Below are 23,288 nucleotides of genomic sequence, written 5' to 3' on the forward strand. Positions count from 1 at the left end.
TCTAGGCATTTAGAGGAAGAGATCCTTTATACTGGTAGTAATAAGGTAGACTTCCATAAAGAAAGTGAGTTTTGATTTAGGCATTAAAATGTGGGTAACTTGGGTGGGAACTGGGGACATTCCATTCATCACTAATAAATCTATGACTATGTTTGTTTATTTCAGTGATTCAGAGGCATACCGACTTTACAACCTGGATGTCTATGGGTATAAGCTACATGACAAACTGGGTATTTATGGTTCTATACCCTATCTCCTAGCACACAAACTAGATAGAACTGTAGGAATTTTCTGGCTGAATGCCTCAGAAACGCTGGTGGAAATCAACTCACAGCCTGTGGTAGAAGTAAGTTTTGGATAATGACTCCCTTTGAGGTTTGTTAAGTAATGCTCATTATGATAATAGCTAGCATTTTAAGTCCTGCAAGACACTTTACATGCATTATCTCATTCGATCCTCACAGCAGCATTATCTCATTCGATCCTAACAACATCTATGATGTAGATGTTGTTATCCCCATTTTACAGATGAAGAAACTGAGGTTGAAAGCAGTTAAATGACTTGGCCAGAGACACATAGGTAGTAGTATCTGAGGCTAGATTTTTACTCAAGTCTTCTTGACCTCAAGACCAGCATTCTGTCTTCTATGTCACCTAGCTTTTAAATAACGTAAAATTATTTCTCTATAGTAGCAGCAATTGTCATTGTAGTGGCAACTATTAATGCTTCCTCATATATACTCAACTGAGGCAGTAAAAGAGGGATTGGAGGAGGGGGGATAACCTTTTTTTATGTCATGCACCCCTTTGGCAGTCTGGTGAAGCCTATGGACCTGTTGTAGGAATAATGTTTTAAAATACATAAAATAAAATACTTGGTATACAAAGGAAAACAATTATATTGAAACACCCTGATCAACATGCTTTAAAAAAATAACCAATTTCCAAACATCAGAAGCCTTGGATTTAGAGACTAGTGTAAAAATGTTCATGGTACCCATTAAAGAAGCTGACAATTGCTTAGATTCGTCTTGCCTTGTCCATCCTGATTGATTTGTACTTTTTAAAAGATGGTTGAGAAAAACTTTTCAGAGTTTCTCATCGTTCCTTTTCCAGCATGCGTTGTCTCCAAAAGGCTCGGTTTTGGCAAAGCAGAAAGTCAAGGTTCGAACTGATGTGCGTTGGATGTCAGAGAGTGGAATCATTGATGTTTTCCTACTCATGGGACCAACCCCTGCTGCAGTCTTCAAACAGTACTCGATACTTACAGGTACTTGGATAAACTAGTGATGACCTCCAATTCATTTACATTGCTGGAGAGATGGCCAATAATCTTTCTTCCTCTTTCCGCTAGCAAATGTAACATTTATGAATGATCGTTTTTTTGTCTTTTTCAGTCATGTGCTATTCTTTTTGACCCATTTTGGCTTTTCTTGGCAAAGATAATGAAGTGGTTTGCCATTTTCTTGTTCAACTTATTTTACACATGAGGAAACTGAGGCAAAGAGGATTAAGCCCAGGGTCACACAGCTAGAACGTGTCTGAGACTGGATTTGAACTCAGGTCTTCCTGACTCCAGGCCCTGCTCTGTATGGATTATGCCACCTTGCTGCCCATGAATTACCATACAGAGTGTATAAAAGACATAATCCCACCCTTTAAGGAGTTATCATTCTCTCCTGTAGTGGGCCTTGGCCTTATTCAGCTAGGTTAAAAGTTGTCTTGGACCTCTGGCCCTGCTTCAATCCCTAATCCCTAAAAATCCCCCGACTTTTGATGTTCTTTTAGCTACTAGACTTACTCTGATGTTTTCCCAAATGATCATCATCCCAACTTTGCTTTCATTACAATCTTCATTGAAATGTACCTTCATACCAGGAAGGTTACACTTATTGACATTTAAATATGTGAGTGATTAATATTGAATTATTAGTCTATATTAGTTTAATAGGTTCATTAGTAAACCAATATATCCCTTCTTCCCCTTTTTTAAATTAGTGTTTTTTGTTTTTGGAGGAAATTGGGGTCATACAGCCTGTCGTTGTCTGAGGCCAGATACGAACTCTTGACTTCTGACTCCGGGCCGGTGCTCTATCCACTGTGCCACCTAGCTGCTGCTACTTTCCATGTTTAATGAGGGTAAATTAAGTCCCAGATAATAAGCAACTTGCCCAACAGAATCAAGTCAGTGTGGAACTCATCCTGTATTCAGTGTCTAGATTAGATTGGAAGGAGGTAATGAAACACAATAGTGATATTTTTGAGGGAACATAAGTAATATCTGTTGGTGTTAGGATAAATGTCTTGAGACCTTTTCCTATTCTTTGATCTAGTAAATATTAATTTGGCCAAATATTTTTAGAAAAGAAATAGAACACTTATAAAAGGTCATAGGAAAAAAATACAAACATGATACACCCTGAGCTCCCTTGTGTCAAGCACAAAATTCTGGTGTCCACTTGTGGGCAGAGGTAAAAAATGAGGAATGGAGTCAAGCTAATATAATTCAGAAAGGCCGCCCTAGATTGGGTATGGTCTTGGTTTCCATCTTCGTTTGCCCAGTGGGGAGGTATGTTATGTGTGGATTGTAAGGTCTATACCATACCATAGTGGTGGCTATAAGCTGTAACCCTGGACTATCCCACATGTATGAATAGCCCTCTGTACTACAAGAGGAGACCCAGGACCACATGCTCTGGGTGCCACAGCCACCACACTACTTTCTGGCCTCAACCAGATTTTTCTTTGCACTCACTCTGCCAACTCTCAATACACATTTTTTGCCCTCCAGGTATAGGCCAGTTCATCCTAGGGTACATTAAGCCACTTCCAGTTATCTGGCCGTCTTCAGTATTCCAGCAAAAAGTGCAGCTTCTGTCTACTGTTGCTCAGTTTAGTTGTTTTCAGTAACTTGGCCCTTTTGGAATTCCCTATGCTCAATACCAGCTGCTGCCTGAACCCTCTTGTACTCTAAAACAGAGCTTCTTCAACTTTTTGTGGTTGGTAGTGTTCATTGCCCTTAGGACATACCTAGTGCAAGGTATGAATGCTTTGTGCTCAGAACCAAGGCAGCAGTGAATCACATGATACATCAGGGTCAAGTGCTGCCAGAAACACCTCAGATTTATTACACATTTGATTTTTAATTAATTTTTGGTCGTTATGCATTCAGAAACCTCTTCCTCTTGCCAAATTTGGGCAAATTTGGCCCCATATGGGGTCACGACCCACAGTTTAAGAAGTGTTCCTCTAAAACCCCCTAGTCTTAAGACTTTACTGATAGCTTAGCAGCAGGATGCTTCTTCACAAAGCAAGAAGAGCCTTCGTTCAACTTCTATCGTTGCCTTTCTTAGATAGCTTCAAGTTTAGATTATTCAATTCTAAAGAGATTTCATCTGGAAATTAAAAGGCAAATAACTGCATACATGTGTGGTGAATACATTAAAATATCATTAATATATAATTATGTATTGTGTAATTATATGGAAGACAAATATATCATACATATGTATATACATATATATGTATCTACAAATATACACAGTTGCATAGGTATGCACATATTGTGCCTGTATGCTCAAAATCTCAAATGAATTTGTGATGTCATTAATACGGTGATTGACTTCAGTGATACAGATCCCAAGCCATCCATGCTCACCTATCCTGTAGGACTCTTGTTCATGGCCTCCCATAAGGTTTGCCACAGGGGCCTGCCCAGAGTGCTGGTAGCCTCCTTACTTGAGCATGTGGACTCCCTGTGTGTGTAGATAAAACCAGCAGGTAAGGTTGAGCATCAGACTTTCATTCTCATAGCGCCTCATGCACACAGGTGCTTGGTAATTATTTTTTGAGGTTGATGATTATATTTCTTGACTTGATTGTTATAACAGGTACCCAAGCCCTGCCTCCACTCTTCTCCTTGGGCTACCATCAGTGTCGTTGGAACTACGATGATGAACAAGATGTCAAGGCTGTGGATGCCGGGTTTGATGACCATGACATCCCTTACGATGTCATATGGCTTGATATAGAACACACCGAGGGCAAACGCTACTTCACATGGGACAAAAAGAAATTTCCAGATCCTAAGAGAATGCAAGAGTTGATCAAGAGCAAAAAACGCAAGGTAAGCAAAACCAGTTTTTCATACCTCTTTTAAATTCTGTGACATGCTTTTAAAAAATTTAAATTAAAAAAATTTAATTTTTAAATTTAAACTTTTTTAAGTTTTCAATTTACACATATCATGGGGAAAAACACACAGAGACAAAAATTGTCAAAGAAGGAAGGAGCGATAAGTTTCAGTAAAAAATATTAAAACTGATAACAAAGAGAAAGACCAAGAAAATAAGAAGGAAAAAAGGAATGGTGAAGAGGAAATCATCTTCCACTAGACGAGGTCCTAAGATCCTCAAGGATTCTAACTCCTCTGTTTTTAAAACTGCTTCCCTGGTGGAGGTCAGCTCCCTCTTTCAGCCAGGAAAGCTGAAAAAGGACGTTAGGGGAGTGGTAGGGCAGTTATCAGATACTGCTGCCCTGCTAATTGAGATAAAGGGGAGAGGAAATGAGAAGAGATGGCGGGGAAAGTAGACTGAGAAGGAGAGAGGAATCATAGTTTTACAGAATGCTTCTTCAAATCAGACTTGTGGCAGGTACTGTTTTTCCATTATGTTGTTGCTGAGTTGTTTCGATCAGGTCCAGCTCTTTGTGACTCCATTTGGGGTTTTCTTGGCAGAGATACTGGAGTGGTTTGCCATTTCCTTCTCCAACTCATTTTATAGATGAGGAAACGAGGCAAGCAAGCTTATGTGACTTGCCCAAGGTCACACAGTTAGTAAATGTCTGAAGCTGGATTTGAACTCAGGTCCTTCTGATTCCAGGCCCAGTGCCTCCTAGCTGCCCCTATTATTCCATTATATAAATAAGGAAACTGAGGCTCAGAGAGCTGGAATGTCAAACCCAAGGTTACAAAGTTAGTAAATATAAAAGCTAAGCCTCTAATCTAGGTCCTCTGATTTCCAGTTCAGCCCTAAATATGCAACAAACCCCTAAGCCCTCTCTGCCCTCCCCTCTCCCCCAGCCCCCTGTGGATTAATTATCTTTTTATTTTTAGCCTGCTGTTTTGACCTCTGCCAGGAAGCTTTCCAGAGCGACCTCTGCTTGTTCTGTCCACTGTGCTTGGCACCCCCACAACACTCATATTGTTACTGCTTAGTCAGTCAATCATGTCCAACTTTTCATGACCCCACAGACCATCGTGTCCATGGGGTTTTCTTGGCAAAGATTCTGGAGTGGTTTGCCATTTCCTTCTCCGGTGGAGAAGTTTGTCATTGTAATGAAAACTACATTAATAATTATTCAAATGTATATTGTTTAATTTTCAGAGACTAAAAAAAAATCAGGTTTGAAAAAGCCTCAACTAAAACTAGCTAAATAAATTTTGGTTCAGTAGAAATCTGGAAGCACAAGGCAAGACCTGTTGTGTTCCACTGCCTTGGTTGCATCAACATCGAACGGGTGGAGTTTTAGAGTGAAGCAGCAGGTACATTCAGAGATGACATGGTGCCAGATTTGCAGAGTGGGGTGGGAGGCAGGGGGCCTGGATGGGCTTGTAGCCAGGCCCTGATTCTTACTAGCTCTGGGCTTTGGAGCCGGTCATTTTATCTTTCCGAACTTCCATTTCTTCATATGTAAAATGGGGGTAAAGATATTTGTATTGACTACCCCACAGGAAGTACTATGTACTCGTCAGTTTTTATCACCCCATACTTCCAACTCATGGTCCTGTCATTGATTGGGAAAGAAAGGACAGCTAGAAGTAACTGGTTTTCATCTCCCAGATAAAGAAATGATCAACTGATTGCAATAAAGGGTCAGGTATAACTTCTGAAAATCTTCCACTGGGTAAAAACTGGGAAGAAAGAGGGGCCATTTCCAAACGACCACAGCAAGCACAGAGACCCTCAGGAAGACTGGACATATATTAGTAAGCTTCCTAACTAGTTTTACTGTAGGTGTATGAAGGAACAACAGACCTCCTTAACCTGTTTAGCCAACACCAAATAAAAAATAAAACAGAAAAAAGAAGTTGTCCGTGAAGCCACAAATCTATTATATAGTGCTTACTTTTCCTTTTAAGTGTATCATAAAGTCAGCATGTAACTTTCAAAGCTGCCCTGTTTCTCTGTGTTTCTTTCCTTCTGGTCTTTCTGTGCATGAAAAATAAATTCAAAGATCCTTTTTTTCTTCTTTTTTAGGGTACCCCTCTCACTAGTCCTCCCTTCCTTTACCCCATCCTCTGGGAGGAAAAAATAAATAAAAAAGACAAAACTCATAACAAATATGTATCATTAAGCAAAGCATTCCCACGTAAGCCATGTCTGAAAACGTATTCTATACCTTTAGTCAGTTACCTCTTTTGTCAAGAGTAGGTTACGTGCTTCACCTCTGGAATCTGAATTATTTATTGCATTGATTAGAGTTCTTAAGAGCAGCATATTCAAAAACAGAGAAATATATTAGAGAGTTAAGTGTTCCTCTTCAACCTTTGTTAACTTCTGTGTTGCTCTGATAATAATATGGTCCCTTCCACATCTAAAGCTATGTTTTTTTATTTATACGTGCACATTATACACACAGGGAATCTAGTGCCAGGGCTAGAGTCAGGAAGACCTGAATTCAAATGCAGCCTTAGACACTTACTAGCTATGTGATCTGACAAGTCATTTAACCCTGTTTGCCTGAGTTTCCTCATCTACAAAATGAGCTGGGAAAGGAATGGCAAACTACTCCAATATCTTTGTCTAGAAAACCCCAAATGGGGCAACAAGGAGTTAGATATGAATGACACACACGTATGTCATTCCATTTGAGAGTTACCACAACCCTGTGGCACAGGTAGTATAGATCTCCTCACCCTCACTCGATAGATGACAAAATTGAAAAGTGACTTGCCCAAAATGCTGTGGTCAGAGCTTGAGCCCAATCTTCTGAATCCAGGTTCAACACTTATTCTACTGTATGACACAGGTAGGTGAGCTTTTTTGGTATTTGCATTTTTAGTGCTTATTTTAATAGTTCATACCTTTTAAGGCTAACAAAAAATTTGCAGATTTTTTTAGATAGTGTCATAAACTACATTAGGGCTACCTTCTCATGAAGAAAGAGTATACATGTTCCTTTATTGGCCAGAGATGTTTTCGAAGGGGTGAAGATTCCGAAAAAAGAAGAAAAAGTCATCTTGCAGTTGATCAGTTGCCTACATAGAGTCTATACGAGGGGTGGGGAACCTGCAGCCTTGAGGCCACATGGGGCCTTCTAGGTCCTCGAGTGGGATCTTTGGACTGAGTCCAAGTTTTACAGAGCAAATCCTTTTATTAAGGGGATTTGTTCTGTGTGGTTTAGATTCAGTCAAAAAGTCACACTTGAGGACCTAGAGGACCACAAGGCCACAGGTTCCCCATCCCAGTATAGACTATGAAATATTATATATTTTATGGAAATAATACAGAGAATGACTTGCAGCAGGTCATGGTATATCTTAATTCCAACACAATTAATAAGTGTTTGTTAAAGTGAATTTGTTGGTTTTTGCTTTATAAAAATTCTTAATTTTGTTCATGTGCATTGCATCTTCCCAGAAGCTCATAGAAGACAGGAACCCTCCTTTTTTATACTGCCCCACCTGTCCTAGCTTTTAATACAGTAAATGCTGTGTAAATAATTGGTCACTGAATGATTCATGATTCATGAATGTGGTTGTGCCACATTATTGTACTGGAAGAGAATCCAAGAGCAGTCCCCTAGACTAGGGTTTCTTAACTTGGGACAGTTTTAACCTAACCACTTTTTTTTTTTTTTAACAATGGATATATTTAGGGTTCTGTGGATAGATTTCAAACAATCAGTGGATTTGGTTAAGAAAAAAATTGCATCTTTATTTTCCCTAATCTTTAACCAAAACTTTGCATTTTCTTTAATTACATATGTAGGCAACAGACATTCTCAGAATGAGTCCATAGGTTCCACCAGACTGCCAGACAACAATGTTAAATAAACAGAAACAGTGAGCAAAGAGCCCTGTGTGTAGACTGAAGTATTGGTCTGTTTCTTTGTCAGTTTCAATTCCCATAAGCATGTGAAAGGCAATTCAGTAACCACTTCCTGCTAAGCTCAGAAGCAGCCAGCTGGCCTTGAAACTTTCTATGTCAGTGGCATATGATATTTACACAAGTTTTTGTGACATAATCCAGTAATCCTGGAAACTCGAAGTGCTGGTAAACTCCTTAGTCCCCATTCATAAACATGGTGTGTCTAATATTGACCAGATGTTCAAATCTTTTTGTATCGACAGGTTGTGGTGATTTCCGATCCTCATATTAAGGTGGATCCCATGTACTCACTGTACTCTCAGGCAAAAGCCAAGGGCTACTTTGTGAAAAATAACAAAGGTGGAGACTTTGAGGGAGTGTGTTGGCCTGGTGAGTTTTATTTATCTATTACTCTAATTTTTTACCCAGTGTTACTGAACATTGTAATAGAACAATAATAAAATAGATCATGTGCGTGTGTTTGTCCTTCATTGCCGAAGAAGACCACGCCATCAGAGAAACAATGACATGACTTGCCTTGACTTTGTTTTGAGTGAGGGAGGGCTGTGCAGGTCACCAGCCTCACTTCTCCTCCAGAGCTATCTGAATCCAGTGACCAGATAGTCATCAGGATGACTGGAGATGACCCAGGATGAGGCAGTTGGGGTTAAGTGACTTACCCAAGGTCACATAGCTAGTGAGATTTGAACTCAGGTCTTCCTGACTCTTGCACTGGTGCTCAATCCACTGCACCACCCAGCTTCCCCAATACAGATCATAACAATGAGAAGAATGAGGGATCATGGGATCACAGAACTGGAAGGGCCATGAAGGCTGGCCCTCTAATTTTACAGATAGGAAATGGACTCACAGGGATAAAGAGACTTCCCAAAATAATTATAATTAAAATCACGTAAAAACAGGATGGTAGATAGTAGATAGAGCCCTGGGCCTGGAGTCAGGAGGATCTGAGTTCAAATCTGGCTTCAGATACTTGCTAGCTACGTGAACCTGGGCAAGTCACTTAACCCTGGTTGCCTCAGTTCCTTATCTGAGCTGGCAAAGCACTCCAGTATCTGTCAAGAAAACCCCAAATGAGGTCATCAAGACTATAGACAGGACTAAATAGCATGAGATCCACATCATCTCTCTCATGCTGTCTACCGCTAGTGTTTTAGTGGTGGCACTTTCCATGAGCCTACGGAAAATGAGCTTACATTATAATACTTTTACTCAACTATAAAAGCAATTATTTTATTAATAAATTATTGTGTTACTAATAATATAACTATAACAAATGTATCAACAAATGTATATATACCTTATATCTGTATGTGCACATATAATGTACATATGTAAATATATATAATAATTATAACAAATATATAACAAATGGTATCTAATAAAATAATAAAGTTGGTATTATATTAATAATGTATACTATGAATTCTGTATTGTATTATTAATAAATTTTATTGATAACTATTAAATATAAAAGAATGATGGCCAGAGAGCGACTTGTCCCAGAACTCTTTCTGTCTGAACTCCATTGATCCAAGTGATAATAGCTGACGTTTATGTAACACTTTAAGGGTTGTGAATCACTTTACAGATTTTATCTCATTTGATCCATGCGACAAATCTGTCAGATAAGCACTACAAGTATTATTGTCACCATTTTACATGTGAGAAATACATGTTACATAATATACACATATAAAGGGATAGCTGATTCACATAGGCTCATAAAACTAATGTCTAAGGCAGTATTCCAGCTTGGGTCTTTCTCGCTCCAAGCCTAATAATTCACCACACTTCTCATTGTTCTTCAGTCACATCCAACTCTTGGTGACCCTGTTTGGGTTTTTCCTTGGCAAAGATACTAGAGCAGTTTGCCATTTTCTTCTCCAGTCCATTTTACAGATGAGGAACCTAAGGCAAACAGGGTTAAGTGACTTGCCCAGAGTCATACAGGAAGTAAGCATCTGAAGTGAGATTTGAACTCAGGCCCTCTTGACTCCAAGCCTAGCGCTCAGTCCACTGAGCCACCTTAACTGTCCCACACCATTCTACACTACCTTTCTATACCTAAATATAGCTAGGTGTCATTGGCCTAGAATACTCAGTGTTTGGTGATGTTCTCCTAGAAATACAGTGCCTCTAGAACCCAGGGATTATCACTTCAGTAATGTTTACTTCTCACCCAAAATTCTCTCTTTGCCGTGAATGCTTTGACATATGGTATAGGAAAGCTCTGTCAGTGGGCTTTTCCCTTATACCTCTCAGCCTGTGTCCTACTTGGAGTGATGACTGTTGTTCTTAGCATGCTACCTCATGTTGTCTTCCTGCAGGGGCCTCTTCTTACCTGGATTTCACAAACCCCAAGGTACGAGAATGGTATTCAGGTCTTCTTGCCTTCTCTGAATATCAAGTAAGGTTTTATTCTCATTTCTCCCTCCCTAGTTACTGACATCATATAGTAGATTCTTGATCAATAATATTGGTAGATAACATAAGTCTTAATTTCTTCTTTCTTCTTATTACATCTTACCTTGTGTCATACTCATTTTTATACATGTTTATAAGACTTGGCTAGAAGGGACCATAGACATTATCTAGTTAATCTCTTCATTTTGCAGTTGAGGAAACTGAGGCCCAGAGAGGTTAAGTAATTTTATCAATATCACATAGGTACTGTCATATTCCCATCCCATTCCACCCCTACTCATTAACAAATAAGCTACTTAAGGTCAGAGATTCTGTCATTTTTCAGCCTTATATCTCCCAGGGCCTACCACAGTACTAGCTCCTAGTTGGTGCCTAGTAAGTGTTTACTGAATTGAATTAAAATGTACAGTAAGTACCATCATTGAAGTCCATTTCCTCGCAGCCCAGCCATAGACTTGGGCTGAGCAGGTTCCATGGTGCAGGGAAAGCTTCCCTGTTTGGGGAAATGGTTTGGAGTAGAAGCATTGTGCAGTAAATCAAAGTAAATAACTAAAATGTGGATTGCTGAGCTGAGGACCCATAGGTAAAAAGTGGTGCTCACAAGGAAAAGGGTCAAAGCAAGAAGCAAAAACAGAGACTGATGTACAAGAGTATTTATAGCAGCTCTCTTTATTCTGGCTAAGAATCGGAAGAGATGCTCATCAATTGGGGAGTGGCTGAACAAGTTGTGTTATCCGATTGTAGTGGAATACTACTGTGTTCTAAGAAATGACAAGCAGGATGATTTCAGAAAAACCTGAAAAGATTTACATGAACTGATGCAAAGTGAAGTGAGCAGATCCAGGAGAACACTGTATGTAGTAACAGCAATATCGTACAGTGGACAACTGAGAATGACTTAGCTATTCTCAGTAATACATGGATCCAAGACAATCCCAAAGGATTCAAGATGAAAAAATTCTCTTTTTTTTGTACTAGTCTTCCACAAAATGAATAATATGGAAATATGTTTTACATGATTGCACATTTATAAGCTATATCACGTGGCTCAATGTCTCAGGGAGGAGGGAAAGAAGAAGGATAGAATTTGGAATTCAAAATATAAAAAGAATGTTAAAAATTATTTTTCCATGTAATTAGGGAAAAATAAAATATTTAGAAAAAAGAACAGAGACCAAAAGAGCAAGCAACGAGATATGGACGGGGGTCAGGCTGCAGGAATTCAGTATATGGGGAAACAATAGTGTTATGAATTGACAATGAGTTTCCTCAGTTGTTTTCAGCTTTACTCAAGGATATGCAATATTTTATGTCTAATAGCATGAAGCTATCTCCTTCTACAATGGCTGTAGCTAGATAGTTTTTGATACATTGACTACTAAGCATGTGGAAGACATAATTTAACCTGGAATATAATTTCCCCAGTAGAACTGGGGTTTTTATCCTGGGATCCATAGATTTCAGGGGGTCTATGAACTTGAATTGGAAAAAAAAATTTTACGACTGTATTTTCATTAGCCTTTAATTGAAATTTAGTGTTTCCTTCAATTGTGAACTTGTTTAAACCATAATTCTGAGAAGGGGTGTGTAGGCCCCACCAGACTGCCCAGGGGGATCCATGACGCTAAAAAGATTAGGAACCCCCCTGCAAATAAGGACTCATCTGAAGATGAGGAGCAAAATGAAAGTGTTGTAAGTTTAAAATTTTATAGGCACTAAACCTTCTGTGTCATTGCTTTTTATCTCCATTTCCGTCACCTTTTTCATGGCTGTGACTATTACTTCCTAGGGTTCTACTGACATCCTCTTTGTATGGAATGATATGAATGAACCCTCTGTCTTTAGAGGGCCAGAGCAGACCTTGGAGAAGAATGCTATTCATTATGGAAATTGGGAACACAGAGATCTTCACAACATGTATGGCTTTTACCAGGTAGGATATATAAAACAGAAGAAGGAACGCTGCTTTTCATTGGAACATTCTTCACCTTGTAACTGCCTTCATAACTTGTCTCCCCTCCCACCATTCTGGTGTTCTTGTGTCTTACTCCTCGGCACATACTTTGTGAGTCAGTGTCGCACAAGGCACACCATCTCCAAACTCTGAGTGTTTTCACTGGCAACATGTCCCCCTCCTGGGACCTCTCCGACTCTTCTTTGCTTCCTGGCTTCCCTGGCTCCCTTCAAGTTTCACCTGAAGCCCCACCTTCCGCAAGAAGCCTTTCCTAGGCCTCCTTAATCTTAGTGCCTCCCCTCTGTTAACGATCTCTAATTTATCTTGTTTTGCCCTTGTTGGGTCGTTTCAGTCATGCCCCACTCTTTGTGACCCCATTTGGGGTTTTCTTGGCAAAATTCCTGGACTGGTTTGCCATTTTCTTCTCTAACCAAGGTCACACAGCTAGTTAGTGTCTGAAGACAGATTTGGGTCTATCAGGCCCTTTACCCACTGCGCCATCTTAGCCATATTTACATTGTTTGTGTGATCTCCTTGAGAGTGGAGACTGGGTTGTTTGAGGTTTTTTCAGTTTTATTTTCTTTTGTTTGGCCTTTCTTTGTATCCTCAGCACTTAACACAGTATCTGACACATAGCAGGCACTTAAACATCTGTTGACTTTCATCTCCAAAAAGCTGATTCTGTAACTTAGGTTTGCAGCCACAAGGTGGCATGGTAGTGTCACAGTCAGTCCAAGAAGTAAGGCTTATGTTACCGGGTATATTTGAAAAGAAGCATGGAAACGTCTTCCACCTTTTTAAAGGATCAAGAATGTAAATTCATTAAAATAGCAAAAACTAAGCAATTTTAATTAGCAAAACAGATAATTCATTGGTGCAGACTTAAATGAAATTTAGCCTAGGTCTACTTTTTGATCCCTTTCTCATATCGAGGGAAGCATCAGGGTATAATGGAAAGAACATTGGATTTAGAGTCAAGAAACTTGAGCTCAAATAGTTTTGTGGCAACTGGCATGTCGTAGGCAGTTTCTTCATCTGTGAAATGGGGATAATAATGGTTAACACCATCTACCTCAGGGTTTTTGTGAATAAAGTCCTATATCAATATGTTGGTAATAGCAATAAAGCATCAGTATTTTTAGTATACATAAGATGTTTTGATCCTAGGTTTCGTAAAGGAGGGTATAAATAAGCTCTTTTCATCATGTTGTAACAACTGCTTGATTGTGGATACTTGCTCATTGATGGAAAGTTGAAAAAAAATCACTTGTTCTCCTGATCTCCCTACCTTCGCTGTAGTATTTCCCACGTTCAATTTAATTTAATTCAGCAAACATTTATTAGGTGCCTACTATGTGCCAGGCACTTGTGCTAAGTGTGAGGTTTATTTTCTTTACCTTTGACTTAATTTGCTGCTGTTTTGCACTGCAATGCTTTTCACCCAGAGAATAAAATAAAAATTAAATTAACTAAATGAGTGAAGCTTTCTTGTTAAAGAACTAAATGGCAAAAAACAGCACTCACTCTTCTAGAATCAGGAGACCTCTACCTCTTTGCTACTTTTTTCCTTTGACTTTCCAGCAAATGGCTACAGCTGAGGGACTGATCCAGAGGTCTAAAGGAGAGGAGAGACCTTTTGTATTGACACGTTCTTTCTTTGCTGGATCACAGAAGTATGGTAAGAGCTGCCTTCTTTTTCCAGATCTGAAAAGGCAAAATCATTGCTCTGGTTTTCTTCTGTCCTGTTTATTTATGTAACACATAATGTTATCATTTTAAAAAGCCCTTTGGCAGCATACCCTGAGATGATGCTTTCCAAAATATATTTCAGCCTTCTAAGGTGGATTAACACCAGTCTTAGAAATATGTGGTTACTTAATCCTGCCTCTTGTGTAAAAGTAGCAGCTAGGGAAGTGAGTAGGTATTTAATTATTTAGTTTGTTAATTTCAGGATGTTTTCCATTGCTGGAGTGGTCATCTTTTACACCGGAGCTGCCTCTTAGATTTCTGGAACTAGGGAAGTTGTACTTTTAGCAGATTTTGCTTTCGTTGCCCAGCTGTCGGACTGAGCTTAAAATAGATCTAGCCTCTGCCTGGAGTCAGGATCACTCTTAATGGGGTCTCTAGCAGAACCCAGTTTGGTAGCAGCAGCAGATATAGATCTCACTGACCTTACCCAGTAGCAGAAGGTCTATTTTAAGCCTGCAAAATAGCTGGGAGCTGGGTATCTGAGCCTGAGGAACCTCTCACCAGAAGCAAAGCCCTCTCAGCACAATAGGGAAACAAAGCACTCCCACTATCCCCCTGAAAACCACTACTCATGGTCCTAGGTGTATTCAGCTCCCAAAAGGACATTATAATGCCTGCCTGGAAATTTCCCATGGAAAGGATTTTACCAGGGATGAGAAAGGTGACCTAAAAGTGGGAGGAGCTGGTAGGTGAATTCTAAAAGAATCACACAAGACATTTTAAAAGTATTTCCAAACCTGTTTTAGCTTAACAAAGGTTACTGAACATCTGCTTTACCAAGTCATCTCTGAGGACTTAATTCAGGGGTGGGGAATCTGCAGCCTTGAGGCCACATGTGGCCTTTTAGGTCCTTGGATGTGGCCTTTTTAACTGGATCCAAGTTTTACAGAACAAATCCCTTTATTAAGGGGATTTGTTCTGTGAAGTTTGGATTCAGTCAAAGGGCCACACTTGAGGACCTTGAGGGTCACATGCGGCCTTGAGGCCACAGATTTCCCCATCCCTGACAGTTACTGGAAGGCTGCTTGTTTTTCAGTGCTTTGCATAAGGAGGTTACCAATTTCAATATAATCCCCCAGCAGGATATTAAAGAAAGGATTTTCGTTAGTCCATTTTATGATGTACAGACATTATTCAGAGAGACTTTGCTGACAAAATAACCAGGTGATTCCTTAAAAACGAAAACATGTTTGTAGCCCTTCTTTTCCAAATGGACATGATGTTGAGTTTCTGTCCATGTATATTTAAATATATGGATATTCTATTTGGTGTAATGATTCTGTAGCTCCATATCATATGAAATTGCAGAGAAAATTGAAAAAAAATCAGAGGAGCAACTTCTACAAGTAATGTTTCTTGCCCCCAGGCTATCCTAAAACACTCATAACAGGGAAAAAACCTAGTTATCAATCTCACCAGGATGAGAATGGAAAAAACTACTGGGATTGCATAGGTCTCTTGGAGTCAGATTTTCCTCTTGTGAGTCTTTCTGGTGTTGTTCAATCTGTCTCCAAAAACTTTTCCTAACTGTGTTAGTTACTTCCCTACGTAGATCCTCCTACACATCTCGAATCTGATATGTTACGTGATACTTCATTTTGTTTTGTTTTTAAATGCTACTGAAAGGAACATGAAATAACCATTTTTAACAAATTAAGCTGTATTTCAAAGTATTTTCAAATGTACAAAAATATTTTTGCACATTCTGAGATGACAGATATAACAGTTTTAACTGGTGCCGAGTTTGTCTATTACAAATAAGGAACTTAGGTGTTATGTGCTGAATATAGCTTGGTGTTATTTTCCTCTAATTACCACATTCTTTTTACACCATGTTCCTTATGTCTCAGGTGCAGTATGGACAGGAGACAATGCAGCAGAATGGGGTTACCTGAAAATTTCCATCCCAATGTTGCTGACTCTCAGTGTTACTGGTATCCCTTTTTGTGGAGGTGAGATAGAATCTGATACCCGGGACTCATGGTGTTGGGAAACCAAAGAACTGAGGCATCTTCCTCTACATTGACTATAAATCTCTGCTTGTCAGCTGCTTTGGGCTTATATAGAGGTGAGTGAGAAATCAAAAAGGCTAGCTGACTAGAAAGAAGAGAGAAGGAAGAAAGTCGGGAAGGAAAGTCCAGAACAATGTCCTCCATCAGAAATGGAGGTGAGGAAAATGAAGCTTCTAGAGAAAGAACCACAATGTTGCTCTGGTGTTCCCCTCATCTCTCTCACCAAGGCAGAGTTGATACCCAAAGCCTGTTTTTCCTGAAACTCAGAGACCAGTGTTCAATTCCCACAAAGCCCTGTAAGATCCTATGATCTTTCAAATCTGAACAGATTATCTATCAGCCTCGCAGAAACTCACCTGTCCAGCCAGTCTTTAAAATTCAGGGACAGGGAATTCAGGGAATTGGTAATCACATTTTCCTCCCCCACACCCTGTGAGTCTGCCATAGATAAGAAGTCTGGGCTAGGGTTGGGGAGTCTATGGCCTTGAGGCCACATGTGGCCTCTTAGGTCCCTAAGTACAGTCTTTTGACTGAATTCAGAGTTGTCTCTGTAAAATTTCAATTCAGTCAAAAGGCTGAAGGCCACATGTGGCTTCAAGGTCGCAGGTCCCCCCCACCCCCACCCCCAACCCTTCCTGGGCAGTGAAACTGTAAATGTTATTCCTTAGTTGTTACTCCAGTCTTATTTTTAAGCATTTGTTTGTTCTCATGGCATCAGTTTTACCAATTTCGTATCAAGGAGTAAAGCCATGGACCAAGAGCTCTGCTTGACCCAGAGCAGTACCACCCAAATATCTAATCGGGGTTGTCTCCATTTCCTTGTATAATTCAACTTCTGGTCTGGCTTGTGCTTTTAAATCAAATCGGTTATCCATAGTGATTTTCTGATCACATCTGGTAAACTTTTTACAGTTGTGCTTCTGGTAACGACCAACCTCAGGGAAATACAGAATACTTGCTCGCACGGTGAAATAATGTCCTTTTCTTCCATTGTAAGTCTATCCCCATGACCAGAACATGCCACTGGCTTCTGAAGCAAGTTGGGTTTCTCAATATGAACTCCCCTATCTTGGGAGCTGCCAGCACCTAATCACTCAGTCATCTTGTTTTTATGGATGAAGACACAGCCCTTTTTCTTGTGTTTCTCTTGAAGGGCTTGTTTTACCAACGTATTATTTACTGGAATACTCTTAGTCTCATTTGGCCTTTTTTTTCTAACAACCAGCTGATGTAGGTGGGTTCATCGGGGATCCAGAGCCAGAGCTGCTGGTACGCTGGTACCAGGCCGGAGCCTACCAGCCGTTTTTCCGTGGCCATGCCACCATGAACACTAAGCGGCGTGAACCTTGGTTATTTGGAGCGGAACACACTAAGCTCATCAGAGAAGCCATCAAAGAGCGATATGCCCTCCTCCCTTACTGGTACTCTTTGTTCTACCATGCACATGTGGCTTCTGAACCAGTCATGAGGTAAAAAAAAGAATTCATCCAACTGAGATGTCCTAAAAGATTGTTTCAGGGAGAGGGGCAAGAGCAATTACAGTACTTTAAAGAGAAAGTATATGAAGGAAATTCATGTGTTTAATCAAGCAGCCATTCAACAAACATCTATTGTGGGCACACTCACTGTGCAGGGCATGATAGGCATTAGGCATAGTAGGTGAAAAACAAAAACAAGTCCCTGTGGCTTTGTGATTAAAATTTTATTATACGATTTTTTAAAAAATAGAACAGAGATATTTTCAAAAGAGAAAGAGTGACTCCAGCATTTCCTTTAGTTTATGTGTAATTGAATTGAATTTTCAGAGCCTTATGTTTTAAACATGTCCCCGTGTTGGACACTTTCAAAGCTTCTGGTTTGGAGGGAAGATTTTGGTCTGTTTTTTTCTCTCAGTAAGAAGAAAGAGAAAGAGCTTCCTGAGTTTTAAAAAAAGTATATGCGTACCTCAACCCTACAGTAGTGTCCTGTAGAAAAAGGACATGTATTTATAAAGCCTGGGAAATTGACTAGATGAGAGTACAACTTTGCTAAGAAGTCATAGTCACGTTGAAGCCAGATTTGGGGCCTTTTTTTTTCAGTTAGCTTAATTATCTCCCAAGTAACTGGACAAAAATTGAACTGAGCCCTTTAAAAATATGTTTCCAGATCCCTTTGTCAATGTAATCCACCAGTGTCCTGTCAACGATGGCAGTGATTATCCATAGCCTAGCTAGGCATACTGTTTATAGTTTGGGTTTTTGCTCAAATTTTCAGTTGTTCTACATAATTCAAAAATAGGTAAATATTAAGGTAAAGGATAAAGAAAATTTGCAGATACTAGAATTCTCAGTCTCATTGGAATATTTGGAACAAGACTTTTCATCACAAAAGACAATGTTGAATTATATCAACTGTTCTTAGAATCTTGAATCCTAAAATATTGGGATTTTTTTTCCAATCTTCTGTTTATTGGTTGCAGCTAAAAAAAACCTGTCAAAAGTTGTTTTTTTTTTTTTTTAGTATTTTTGTTTTTTGTTTTTATAAATGTGAATGCTTATAGGAATAAGGAAAAAGAAAATAAATGAAACTTTTCATTTCCTTTTCCCAGGCCCCTCTGGGTGGAATTTCCAAAGGAACTGGAAACTTTTGGTGTGGAAGATGAGTACATGTTAGGTGAGCCAAATATTCTTTGTGCTTCCTTATGATAAACCAGAAAACTTATAGTTAAGGTTTCTAATATTGAGCATTCTAAAGATACAGAAGTACAGGGGAAAAGAAAAGACATTCCTCTATAAGATTTTTAGCACTTCATTTGTTAGCAAGATCTTAACACTATTTTGGAGAAGCTAAGCAGCACAGCAGATAAGAGTGCAGACCTGGAGTCAAGAAGACTCCTTTTCTTAAGTTCAAATCTGGCTGTGTGACCCTGGGCAAGTCACGTCACTTTGTTTGCCTCAGTTTCCTCATCTGTAAAATAAGCTGGAAAAGAGGATGGCAAATCACTCCTGTATCTTTGCCAAGAATACCCCAAATGGGGTCACCAAGGTTGGATGTGACTGAAACAATTCAAAAACAAAAACACTGTTTTCCAGAGTTACTTTCTATCTCCTGAGGTTCATATTAGCATTGGGTTCTGGCAATAGCATATTCCCAGAAGACCCATTTTTGTAATTCAGTCTTGCTTTATCAACCCAACTCTAACAAAATCCTTATAAATACACCTATAGCAGCAACTCACTCAGTGATACTGCAGGGACCCGAAGGAATTAGTGCCCCTCTCCCAGTGCCTGCCAACTCTCCGAGAGCGTCCTGGCTGGTAGAGACAGTTGGACTCAGTAGGAATGATGTACACTAATATTTTTACTGAAGCATTGAGCTTTCCTGCATCTACAAAATACATCTTCATGGCACTAGTCCCTTAAACCACAAAAGGACAGAAAAGGGTTTTCATACCACTCATAAGAAAGCTAGTTAAATTTATTTTCCATTCCATTTTTTTTTTTAGGAGGTGCTTTGCTAATACATCCAGTCACAGAACCAAAGGTCACAATGGTTGATGTATTCTTGCCTGGATCTGAAGAGGTAAGAATAAATAATGCTATCCCATATCATATGTCCTTTGTTCTTTAAAGAATAAAAAATTGTTCTTTTTCCATTTTACATCACAGTCATTTCCAATGAGTCTCACCACTGGTTGACCTTCCCAATAAAACCTTCCCAGGTGTGCAGTTAGGTGGTGTAGTGCACAGAGCACTGGACCTTGGGTCAGCAAAACCTAAGTTCAAATCTAGCCTCAGACAGTTTCTATCTGTGTCACTCTGGGCAAGTCATTTAGCTTTGCCAAAAAAAACCTCAGATGGGGTCACCAAGAGTCAGACGTGACTGAACAACCACAACCACCACCACTCAATAAGCTAAACAAGGATGATGGCAGCACCTACCTCACAGGGTTGCTGTAAGAATGAAACAAGACAGTATTTCTAAAGTGCTTAGCACAGCACCCAGCACATAGTAGGACCATTTAAATATTTATTTCCTTCTCTGCCCCTTGTAATAAATCAGTTTTCTACACAACTGGCCATTATGTATAGAGTTGTAGCTTTGGGAAGCATTTGGACAAACAGCTTGATAACACAAATACGCAAAAGTAGCAAATGTTTTTAATACACCATTGTCTGTAAATACATGTATTAACCCTTAACTCTCAGAAGCCAATTCCAGACCTTAAAGTGTGCTTTCTGGGTGCCATAAGCTAGTTGGCATTCATGGAGGCTTTTGTTCAGCAGGCCATTAGAAGGTCTTCAAGAAATGGAAGGTAGAGTAAATGTCAATATTGCACAAATTAGCCTGTCTGTACACGTGCGCGCGCGTGTGTGTGTGTATGTGTGTATACACATATATGCACATACTGCTGTTGTTTAGTTGTGTCAGTCGTGTCCAACTCTCCACGACCCCCTTTGGAGTTTTCTTGGCAAAGACACGGGAGTGGTCTATCCTTTCCTTCCACAGCCCAGATCTTCCAAAGGCACTTTGCTTATAGCATCTCATTTGAACTTCACAGTAAGGGAGGTGTTATTATTCCCATTTTAGAGATGAAGAAATTGAGACTGAGAGAGATGAAATGACCTGCCCAGAGTCGCCCAGCTGGTCAGTGTCTAAGGCAGGATTCAGACTTTCTGACTCCAAGCTCCTCACTCTTCAAGTTCTGTTCTGTGAAATTCTTTCATGAGGTTCCCTTGGTACTTTGGTAACTAACTTCAGGAGGCCCACGGATGGGGTCCAAGACATGGCCACCTTATTGTACAATTCTGCTGTATGTTACAATATTCTAATGTATACGTGAGTGTATACATATATATGTATGTATTATGTATGTTATATGTGTATATAGAACAGCTCGGTGGTGCAGCAGATAGAACACCTAGCCTGGAGTCAGCAAGATCTGAGTTCAAACTGACCTCAGACACATACTCCCTATGTGACACTGGGCAAGTCACTTAATCCTTTTTGCCTCAGTTTTCTTACCTGTAAAATGAGCTGGAGAAGGAAATGACAAACTACTCCAGAATCACTGGCAAGAAAACCCCAAAGGGGGTCATGAAGAATAGGATACAGCTGAAAAAACTGAACAACACACATATATAATTATATATTGATATATATTCTTCCTAAGTTTCTTTTTAAAATTTATTTTGCTTTTCCCTTCCTTATCTAAACATTGACTTTCCATTTGCCACCACTGACATGTTTCCCCTTTTAAGGTTTTCCTTCTTTCTTGATTTCTTTTTCTCTCCTTCCTAATTCCTCTCCTTTCTGCCTTCCTCTTCCTTATCTTGCCTCTCATGGCACGGGAAATGTGACTTTTAGATCTGCTTAGCCAGCAGACTAACCAGCCCCATTCCACAGTTAAACTTTAGCTCTTTTAAGAATTTCATGGCAGCACATGTCCTCTTTAATGTCCACCCATGAAAACAAATCCAGTTATTTGAACTTCCAAGTTCCTTGGATTTTAGAAGAACTGAAGTTATTGTATAAGGAAAATTTGAACCTTCTTGTTAATCTACTTTTGGGTGATCTCTTCCTATTCAGATCTGGTATGACTTTTGGACATTTACTCATTGGGAAGGAGCACGTATTCTTAAGGTCCCCATAGCCTTGGATAGGGTAAGTTATGCTTAGACCACTGTTTTAATCTGCTGTGTTTACTTAGAACCGAAGGCCCTAGAGTTCTGCCTAATAACATACTCCATTTTAGTGAAAATATGCAGAATCACACACAAACCACTACAACTGAGAGGAAGCTATTGTGAGGAAAGACTCACAGAGTTTCTGGGTATTAATAATCAAATTATTAACTAGGCTAACCAATAATCAATAAATTGATGGTCACTGATTTCTCTCAGTAACCACAGACTAGAAAGGGAGACTGAAACACCTTAAATCAAGTGTGCTCCTTCTGACAGTGAACTCCCCGGATAAGTGAAACTCAACCCTGATTGGCATTTTATTGAGGAGGTGGGCTAGAAAATCTAAAGCTTCTCCTGCTGACAATGTGGACTGATCCTGAGACTCAGCAGCCTCTATCAATCTGGGATGGGGAAGCCATTTCCATCCAGATCTCTCTGGTTAGTTTTCTCCTTCATGAAGCCATTACTTCAGACTAATGAAGGGACCAAGGTCACACAAGTGGCTCTTGGTGACACTTGGTAGTGAGAACCAGCCCACTCTAGCTTATGCCTTTGGGATAAACAATAGCCAGGCTCCCATTTGAGTGGCGCCCAACCCAACCTAGTTAAACAGCAGGTTGCCTTGGGGGTTAGGAGTAATCATATTACTGGTCATGCCCTTCAGAGACTAACTCACCTTTTCAGGAGTGGAGCCTGAACAAGAATAAGGAGAAAGTGATGGACCACAATTAAGTAATTAGGTATTAATATAATAGTATAATACTAATTTCTCTCAAACCACCTACCTCATCTAATGCAATGTATGTACTAGAATAGTCATCCGCTCTACCAAATACTTAGGAGGTATGGAAAAAATATATTCTTGACAATCGTCATCTATCCTAGTCTAATGGTGGAAGAATCCCCTGCCTCATACTTGTTCCACTTTGGGACAATATGGGGATTTTTTTCCTTACATTTTAAGCCAAAGCTTGCCCCTCTGCAACGTCAGGCTTTTCTCTTAGGGCTAAGCAGAATGTTGAGCCTACCTTCCATGTGACAAGCCTCAGACATTTAAAGACAGATCACCCCGTCCCCAAATCCTCTTCCTGGAACATCTCAATTCCATCAACCTTTCCTCATATGGAGTGGTCAGTCTCCAGTCTCTTGACTCTCACGTGTAATTTCTTTACACCCATTTAAATATTTGAGTCATTTGAATGTAGCAGCACTGAAAACAGAAAGAAGAAGTAGTTGACCTGGCGCGCCACCTAGCATTTTCTCCCATGGGACCATGTCAGGAAGCATAAATATTTAATGGGAGCACTAGGCCTCAAGAAATACGTCAGTGATGGTTCTGTCTGAAATTTTTAAGTGCTATTTAAAATAT

General features: G+C 39.7%; 1 protein-coding gene across 3 annotated transcripts in view; it reads left to right on the top strand.

Moving 5' to 3' along the window:
* GANC (glucosidase alpha, neutral C) overlaps positions 1-23,288 on the top strand; it is a 59,206-nt gene that overhangs the window by 24,695 nt on the left and 11,223 nt on the right. Inside the window, exons 9-20 of one of the 3 annotated variants that reach the window (XM_072625069.1) lie at positions 166-346; positions 1,117-1,270; positions 3,891-4,126; positions 8,354-8,480; positions 10,442-10,476; positions 12,328-12,471; positions 14,074-14,170; positions 16,092-16,193; positions 17,479-17,722; positions 18,841-18,905; positions 19,738-19,814; positions 21,822-21,896. In XM_072625069.1, the coding sequence (XP_072481170.1) occupies positions 166-346; positions 1,117-1,270; positions 3,891-4,126; positions 8,354-8,480; positions 10,442-10,476; positions 12,328-12,471; positions 14,074-14,170; positions 16,092-16,193; positions 17,479-17,722; positions 18,841-18,905; positions 19,738-19,814; positions 21,822-21,896 (1,537 nt within the window). Of the gene's footprint in view, positions 1-165; positions 347-1,116; positions 1,271-3,890; positions 4,127-5,113; positions 7,014-8,353; positions 8,481-10,441; positions 10,522-12,327; positions 12,472-14,073; positions 14,171-16,091; positions 16,194-17,478; positions 17,723-18,840; positions 18,906-19,737; positions 19,815-21,821; positions 21,897-23,288 lie in introns of those variants that run through there. The other 2 variants (XM_072625068.1, XM_072625070.1) reach the window with 2 other exon arrangements.

Source organism: Notamacropus eugenii, chromosome 7 (assembly GCF_028372415.1).
Source record: "Notamacropus eugenii isolate mMacEug1 chromosome 7, mMacEug1.pri_v2, whole genome shotgun sequence".
Taxonomy (NCBI): Eukaryota; Metazoa; Chordata; class Mammalia; order Diprotodontia; family Macropodidae; genus Notamacropus; species Notamacropus eugenii.